This window comes from Dreissena polymorpha, chromosome 4 (assembly GCF_020536995.1).
Source record: "Dreissena polymorpha isolate Duluth1 chromosome 4, UMN_Dpol_1.0, whole genome shotgun sequence".
Classification (NCBI taxonomy): domain Eukaryota; kingdom Metazoa; phylum Mollusca; class Bivalvia; order Myida; family Dreissenidae; genus Dreissena; species Dreissena polymorpha.
Window position 1 is genome coordinate 69,367,149 of NC_068358.1, and position 9,350 is coordinate 69,376,498.

The 9,350-nt window shown below is 36.3% G+C and overlaps 2 protein-coding genes and 1 long non-coding RNA gene across 3 annotated transcripts in view; 2 read left to right on the forward strand and 1 right to left on the reverse strand.

The window, feature by feature from the left end:
• Positions 1 to 4,928, reverse strand: part of LOC127875871 (inverted formin-2-like) — a 149,912-nt gene extending 144,984 nt beyond the window's left edge. Inside the window, exon 1 of the mRNA XM_052420598.1 lies at positions 4,757 to 4,928. The gene's annotated coding sequence lies outside the window, so the exon portion shown is untranslated. The remainder of the gene's footprint in view (positions 1 to 4,756) is intronic.
• Positions 1,461 to 2,494, forward strand: LOC127875874 (uncharacterized). Its single transcript, XR_008047489.1, has 2 exons — positions 1,461 to 1,661; positions 1,818 to 2,494. It is a non-coding gene; the product is annotated as an uncharacterized LOC127875874 (long non-coding RNA).
• A 1,457-nt stretch (positions 4,929 to 6,385) lies between the features above and the next one.
• Positions 6,386 to 8,182, forward strand: LOC127878492 (uncharacterized). Its single transcript, XM_052425020.1, has one exon. The coding sequence runs from the start codon at positions 6,386 to 6,388 to the stop codon at positions 8,180 to 8,182; it is 1,797 nt and encodes a 598-aa protein (XP_052280980.1).
• Positions 8,183 to 9,350: the final 1,168 nt, after the last annotated feature.

Here is a 9,350-nt window from a genome sequence, read left to right on the forward strand (position 1 = left end):
TATTGTATTGGTGAAGGAAAATTCGAATTCATTGAACAATATCAGATAAATCATTCACGGAGTGAATCTACGACCGATGCATTATGGTTAAACATATAAAAATGTGGCATACAGAGTAACATTCTTAGCATTGTTCGGGACATGTATCAACAAGTTAAATCTTGTGTTGGGTCATTGTCTTCATATTCTGACTATTTTTTATACGCAGTGGGGCTCCGGCAGTGGAAGATTATGCCTCCCTTATGTGTTTGTTTGTAGAAGATCTCGAGTTGTTTTTACTAAATAATCTACAATCCGGATTGCATATTGATGACATTGTCTTGATTTTATTGTTATTTGCTGATGATATGGCTATTGTATGTAAATCGCCAAATGAAAGTAAAAATGATGTAGACAATCTACATTATTATTGAAATGTATAGAGATGAAACGTAAATACAGAGAAAACAAAAGTTATGGTATTGCGAAAAAGAGGCGGATTACTGCCGAATGAAAAGTGGACCTACACTAGGCATGTCATTCAAGTTGTGAATGATTTTAACTTTATTGGAGTTGTTTTAATTATACTGGGATTTTCACATTGAATCAGGAACACCTAACGGGTAAAACATTAAAAGCAATGAATATTTTATCATCCAAATGTTATGACTATGATTAAAAACCAAAAATACTTAAACTATTTGACGTGTTTGTTTGTTCCATTTTAAACTATGTTTCGAGAGTTTGAAGTTAAACTTAAAGGGGCCTTTTCACAGATTTTGGCATTTTTTAACTTATTCATTAAATGCTTTATATTGATAAATGTAAACATTAGATCGTAAAAGCTGCAGTAAAAAATCAAGAATAAAATTAAAAAAAGGAAAAGATCATTGCCCGGAGCAGGTTTCGAACTAGTGACCCCTGGAGTACTGCCAGAGTCCTGAAGTAAAAACGCTCTAGCCTACTGAGCTATTTCGCCGAATACACACCCTTGACGTATTTTATACGTTATATAAGCAATCTTCGTAGTTGCACAAAATTTAACGACAAAAACAGAACTCTCCAAATTATTCAATCGTTTCGCGTTGCAACGCTTTATAATTTTTAGGTTTTAAAATCGTCAAAAGATGCATATAATGGCTATATTAGACCATGGTAAATGTTCAGTATTACTGTTTCCTCATAAATATCATAACTAAAACGAAAATTTGCGAATCTGAAACAAATTTTTTCAATTTTGTCAATTTACCAAAGCGTGAAAAGATCCCTTTAATCTAAGGGATTAGTAAGAATCCATTTGAACAATTATTAAAGGGGCCGTCCGACAGAAACTACGAGGATTGCTTATATACCTTAACAATACATCCGATTTAAGCACGAGAGTGGATGATCGAGTGGTATTGGCGGGAGACTTTTTACTCCAGGGGTCAGTGGTTCGAGCCCTGCTGAGGGTTACTTTTTTTTCCTTTTTTATACGCCCGTATAAAATACGGGACGTATTATGTGAAACCCCTTGGCGGGCGGGCGGCGGGCGGGCGGCGGGCGGCGGGCGGAAGGCATCACTTTGTCCGGACTCTAATTCAAATTGTATTCATCCGATCTTCACCAAACTTGGTCAGCAGTTGCATCTAGTTGATATCTAGGCCAAGTTCGAATATGGGTCATGCCGGGTCAAAAACTAGGTCATAGGGTCAATAAGTGCATTTTCAAAGGGGCCACTTTGTCCGGACTCTATTTCAAATTGTATTCATCCGATCTTCACCAAACTTGGTCAGCAGTTGCATCTAGTTGATATATAGGCCAAGTTCGAATATGGGTCATGCCGGGTCAAAAACTAGGTCATAGGGTCAATTAGTGCATTTTCAACGGCGCCACTTTGTCCGGACTCTAATTCAAATTGTATTCATCCGATCTTCACCAAACTTGGTCAGTAGTTGCATCTAGTTGATATCTAGGTCAAGTCCGAATATGGGTCATGCTGGGTCAAAAACTAGGTCAAAGGGTCAATTAGTGCATTTTACTTTGTCCGGACTCTAATTCAAATTGTATAAATCTTATCTTCACCAAACTTGGTCAGTAGTTGCATCTAGTTGATATCTAGGCCAAGTTCGAATATGGGTCATGCCAGGTAAAAAACTAGGTCATAGGGTCAATTAGTCCATTTTCAACAGCGCCACTTTGTCCGGACTCTTATTCAAATTGTATTCATCCGATCTTTACCAAACTTGGTCAGTAGTTGCATCTAGTTGATATCTAGGTCAAGTTCGAATATGGGTCATGTCGGGTCAAGAACTAGGTCATAGGGTCAATTAGTGCATTTTCAACGGCGCCACTTTGTCCGGACTCTAATTCAAATTGTATTCATCCGAAACTTTTAAACAACTTTTTATCCTGCGTCAAAGTGGTATGGGGGTCTAAACAATTATGATTTAAATATTGTGTTTTAGAGAACAAATGAGACTAAGTGTACACTTATTGATATCAATGCATATATATGAATATATCAGTTATATAAGTTGTTGTTGTTTTTTTTGCTTATTTCCAAAACAAATACATCAATCATCAGTGTATCATCTCCAATGACACACGAATCGGGCGTATATTGCTCCGTCATGCGGCGCTCTTGTTTCAAATTGTATTCATCTTTTTTACTGGAGATTTTTAGTTCAAATGTTTAAATTTATCAATATAAAGCATTTAAAGCATTTAATGACAAGCTTAAATACATGCCAAAATATGTTGGACGGCCTCATTTAAAGGTTAAACTTAACAAATGTAATGCATGTGTCTATGGTAAGGCGGGTAGATATCCCATGTATATACATATATATATGTCCGTCTCATTAAATATTGGTTAAAGATATGTAGATCTAAAAATATCATTATTTAAATGATATATAATTTGGTCGTTTCAGATTACAACAACGGCTATCATAATTGGATATTTAATGTTGAATGCTTGATGACTATGGTTTCAGTTATGCATTTGATGGAGTAACTAATATGACACTGACGATTGAGTAGGGCATTTTAAACGCAGAGTAAATGATCACTTTACACAGGACTGGAATGGAACGTTAAATAACAGTTCAATGTCAGATGTAAATAGACGTTTTAAAATCAACTTTGAAAATGAGTCCTAGGCATTCTGCCGAGAAGATTGAAATACATTTTCACTATACTAAAATTGTCAGCCCACCCATTACATATTTAAACCGGCCGTTATGCAAGAAAAATCATTTTTAGAAGCCAACGATACTAAATTTGTTGCGATTCGACCGATATTGAAGTTGCATTTCATTTTAATTGTATTTCCCGTCGTTTGGAGACATAAGAACAATACATTTAAACATGTTGTCAAATACCATCTATGTATAACTATTTAAGTTTACTGCAAACGAATAATAAAACAGAACGAATAAAAGTATGCCTTTATGTAAAATAATCACTAAAAGTGAAAACGTCTATTCTAAATGCAAGAATGCTTTAATTGTTCATCCTCTTTTTTCTTTTTGTTGTTGTTATATTTAATTTGTTATCAGGCCAATTTATTTGCCGAGTAAATGATTTGCAATTAAGAATACAACTTGCTTCTTATCACAATCGACAAACTGTTTTGTTTTCATTATGTATTGTTGACGACTTACACTGTACAATTCGAATAAACTGTATGTTTGTCCGTCTTCCTGTCTGATGAAGACTGTGTTCGTTTTCGCGTTGTTAAATAATCAGTTCTCTTGCAAAAATGGCTCAAGCTCCTTTTACCGATATAATGCGATATTGAATGAATAAGGGAAGTAACTTAAATTGTTATTCATTGAAATACAGAGTTATCTTTCCTGCGTTGTTTAATGTTTATGTATATAACATTAAAAGGAAGTATTTATTCGGTAGATCTGCAATTTGCAGCGTACGGAAACCCATATTAATCCCGTGTCTAAATTGTACTCGATGAAATCAGCGCAAATTTAGTAGTAACGAAGTTGTACTATTAGTTGCAGTTGTAGTAGTAGAAGTAGTATTAAAAGTTGTAGTAATCACCGTGACCTCGGGGAATTCTTCGAGTGTACGTGATCAAGTTTAAAAATAACGCATTTAACCACCGTGAAATTATGCATACAATCACATTTGAGAAAAATGTACTATGCATGTCTACTAAATATCAGCGATGCGTAATTAATACCTGATATCGTGTTACACCGTAAACAACAGAATGCGCATGATAAAAACAGTAAACGTTTTCAAGGGGCCTTTTCACAGATTTTGGCATGTTTTGAAGTCATAAAATGCTTTATATTGATAAATGTAAACATTGGTTCTAAAAAGTTCCAATAAAAAATCAAGAATAAACTTAATAAAAGGAAAAAAAGTAGACCGTATCAGGGCTCGAACCAGTGACCCCCGGAGGGGAGTAAACACCAATTAGACCGATCGGCTATCCTGCCAATTAAGTAAGAGAGACGTATTTTTTACTTTATTTAAGCAATCTTCGTAGTTTCGTTAATTAAACGACAACAGAACTCTCCAAATTATTCAATCGTTTCGCGTTGCAACGCTTTATAATTTTCAGGTTTTTAAATCGTCAAAAGATGAATATAATGGCTATATTAGACCATGGTAAATGTTCAGTATTACTGTTTCCTCACAAATATCATAACTAAAACGAAAATTTGCGAATCTAAAACAACTTTTTTCAAATTTGTCAATTTACCAAAACGTGAAAAGAGACCTTTAACAATAGGCTGAAGTCTATGCTTCAGTGTATACGAATTCTTACCTTCTTTTGTTTATTCACACTATCCAAAATCTCCAATAATATGTTATCGTCGTATAATATCGTTTGTTGTTGACGTTCACATCCTTTACCTTGCAAACTGTTGATTTAGATAACGCGTACAGATTATTATTGATCCCCAAATCCTATATTTGCACAAGTCCGCAAACTACCTCGCTGTATATCTGTTGAATCACACACTGGAAAGCCTACTTTATAAATAAAGTTGTAAATCGCAAATATGACATCATGTATCCGGAGGAAAAATCGCTACATCAACAATAATGCAACACAAGTGTGCAGAACGGGGTTCAAAAAGGTGGGTTTTATTGAACAGGGTTGACATGTATTAAGTTCGGCAAATTTATCATTTATCATATTTACCATACAAATTGTTTAAATTGATCTATGTTTTCGTTGGTGTTTATAAATGAAAATTGCATGGCCATATAAACGTTGTTGTAAATCAGCACGATGTGTACTTGAAGTTTATGGCGATGTTAGTGAGTATGGTACACCTGTCCGTGCCTTAGAGGGTCACGGGATGGCGAAGATTGATTGAGGTATGTAACCTAAAATATCAAGTAACACATATTACTAAAACGTAGGGATGATCCAAATATGGAAGAAATATGCAGTCTACAACTTAAGGAACAACAAGTTAAAACAAGTTTATCTTCAATAATACTTGATTTGATTGCGCCCGATTTCGAAATTTGATATTTCGATATATTTTGATATTTTGATACACAGTATTCAAATGAGAATGTAAACACAGGTATAATATTCATTTACAAGTAATATTATTTATTGACGAATTATTTACGATTGAATAGCATCCATTTATTTGTATGTAACTTGTCTAATAAATTACGCGTCTGTATAACCCAATTATATCTAGGTGGAATAAATGAACTGATGCCAATATAATCCCAATAATATAAATGCTTTCAGCGACGGCGATATATAAATTGATTCTACATTTTTTTTTTAAATAACTAAATTACAGTTTTGCGAAAACAACACTGTTTAAACTTATGTAATATTCATAATTGGTCCATAAACAAGTCGCTCTGAGTTTAGATAAATATACATAAGTCTGCTATAACTTTTACAGAAGTCAAATACTCATCGAATCGATTGTCTTAACTCCCGTTACGATCCATTATTGTCTTTTGTTTTCACATTCGATTTACTATTGTTCTTTGCAAAACTTAAGCGATCAAGTTTGTAAAGATAAGAACCAGCTTATTTAACATTATGATAGTTATTAAACGAAAACACCGAAGACATTAATACTTAGCTCATGCCTCATGGTTTTTATGTGCTGTATAGTTTTTTCAAATAGGCACACGACTCAACAATTGTGCACGGGGGAATACTGAATGTGACAGCAATGTAAAAAGTATTAAGAAACAGCAGTTAATTTAATTAATACAAACGTTTAGCTTGGAAAACAGCCATCATGGAACACGGAACTATTTAAAAATGAACATATAGCAATGAAAAGCACACCAATATACTTTTTCAGATTTTTGGTAAAATGCTTTTTATAAACAGTTATGTTATACACATGTGTCGATAAATGGACGAATACATTACATACTAAAATTTACTAGCAATTATTTCGCTATGACGCATCGTAAGAAAAATGAAACGTCTGAGACAGAACTTGATTTTGTATCGCGCACGTGCGATCCGTGCAAGTTTGAGAACACTGAGTCCACGGCACAGGGCTTCTGTCGGACGTGCCGTGAGTACCTGTGCGAGAAGTGTGAGAAGTTCCACAAGAAGTTCCAGGCGACGCGGTCACACAAGATCGTACACGGGATTCTCATGCCAAAACCGGTCCAGGCTCACATGAAGTCGTGTGAGTTCCACCGCAACAACCCAGTGGAATACTACTGTAAGGATCATAATGACGTCATCTGCGCGGAGTGCAAGGAGTTGAAACATAAAATCTGCATGGGCGTGGTGTCGCTCGCCTTCTTCCAGAGCACCGAGACGGGAAAAGACAAGTTTGACCATGTCACTAAAAAGTTAGAAAAAACAATTGATGACTTTAAAAATGTTTTGGAGCTGCGCAAGCTTGATAAGGAAGACTTGGATAAACAGAAGGATACTTGCCAGAAGAGAATATGGGAACTAAGGGCCGATTTTAATACGTATTTAGATAATTTAGAGAAAGAATTGCACGAAGAACTCAACGAAATCCATGCAGAGGAGACTAAGATTAACAAAGAACACGAACTGATATGTGAAAAGTCAGTAGAAATACTCGAAGGGTCTCTTGAAACCGTTTCAGGCGTGGTGAAGACGGAAGATCCAGTAGCAGCGTTTGCGACCTACACGAAAGCAAATAAGAAGGTAAATGAATATAGACGAGTCCTAAAGGACGTCAAGCGTGACGCAAGGACGGTTGAAATCAAACTGGTACCGGCTAAGGAACTTGCAGAATGCATGCAGAAGATGATTTGCTTGGGAAATATTCAAACGTTGATTGTACCAAAGACATATCACCTCAAGTTGAAAGAACTTCGCAAGGAGAACATGCGCGTAGTAGAGACTCTTGTACATTCCGTGCGCATGCCCGGCGACGACGAAAAACACGATTGTGAAGTGACCGGGTCCACCTTCCTCCAGGATGGCAGTTTGGTGGTGTGTGACAAACACAATTACAAGGTTAAACTGTTGGATAGGTTATTTATCTGCAAGCATTCTATTAAACTTGACGGTGCACCATGGGATGTCGCAGAGGTGAACACAAAATGGATTGTAACAACACTTCCGTTTGCAAAGAAACTCGTTTTTCTCCAAGCGGATGTGGATGCCGGGCTGTTGAAGGGGCGCTCGATTCAGACCGATCGGATGTGCTGGGGCATCGCCGTCACAGCCACTGACATTATAGTCTCATGTCACGATAACCCCGGAAACGGTAAAATACATATACTGGATAAAAGAGGTCACGCAAAAAATGTACTGGGAGCAAAAGCGGAAGAAGCGTCCTATATATTCGATCTACCGTCTTATTTAGCAGTCAGCGCCGACGGAGAGAAGTTATTCATCGCGGACGGCGATCTGAAGCGCACGGTGACTTGCATGTCGAAAAAGAACGGTGAGATCATATACGACTATAGCGTGTCTCCATTCGGCTACTCTAAGACGACAAACATCTCGGAGTACCAGAACCCCTGGTCCTTCAAGATCATTGTCGATGAGGAGGATCACGTGTTCGCCAACCTCGGCGACAAGGACATGATCCAGGTGATTACAGACAAGGGCCTCAAAGACAAGACCTTGCTAAGGAACACAGAAAAGCTGTTCGGACCGCACACGATGTCGTACAGAGAAACGGACGCCTGTCTGGTAATTGGGCTTTGGGACCAGGTGCAGTCCTTCCGCTTTAAAGAGATTGAAATTAAGACGTAGTGCTACCTGTTATTTACAAGTCGTTAAATGATTACTCAGCTGCACACGTTTTACCACGTGGACTTTAAAGTTAAACTAAGAAACACGTGTAACTTTTCAGATTTACATGACAGTCACCTCTCTATTCGTATCGTACAGATACAATAATTTTTACATGGTTATTCAACAAGTGAGAACAACTGTACACGAATACGTATAAATATTGGAATTAATTCGATATTGTATTTTAGGCTGATAGCGTTTACACGCATAGGATTAATTTGGGTTTTCAAAACATGTTACACACAAGAAGAGCGCATGTACGAACGCTTCGCACTCGACTGTCAAACAGTAATTCCTCTGTAGAAGAGTCAAGATCCGTATGCTGATATTTTGAAGATTTCGTTTACAGTAATTGGACTCCACACTTAAACAAAGGTGCCGAATTACTATCAACGCTGAACTGTACAACTATTGGCTAGATGACTACATTGAAATTTTGGATGCTGAAACAAATATCATTTTTGTTCCAAAAGTATTAATGTGTATAAGGCGTAGATAATGTAGATAATAATATGGATTTTCCCAGCATATGAATGAATTATCACGTAAATATGAATTTGTTTGCACACAATGTTTGAATGTATTTTTTTTAGTATTTTATTGAATAAAATCGAAAAAAATCATGTTCTCATTGACTAAATTGATGGTCTGAGAAGGTAATTAATCTCTTTTATTCAGCCTTATAAAACTGTACGAAATTACGGATAAAAAAGGCAAAGTTGTCTCTAATGAATTATGATGAAGTGGGTGATTGATTGTTTTAATTGTGCGCAGCCTTAGAAATTCTGATCTTCAGCTTCTTGAATGGGCATTTAGAAAGGTTCCGTCATTGATGTCGATAAGCCTATAACTAGTGGTGAAAAAGGGAATAAAAACGTAGGCGCGATGCGGAAAAATATATGTGAGATTTTATTAAGTGGTCTCTATGACATACAGAGTTGATCACAATGTATTTGATATTTTATTGGAAGTTTTGATACTGCTGGTTGACTATTAAAGCATGCGCAAGTAGCACCCTTACTACGATGGAAGAGCGAGCGTGTTGTTATGGATATATTTAATAAACCTCATTACTAATTTGCATTGTTTTAATACCCGCTTTAAAAGCACAAAACGTTACGTTTCA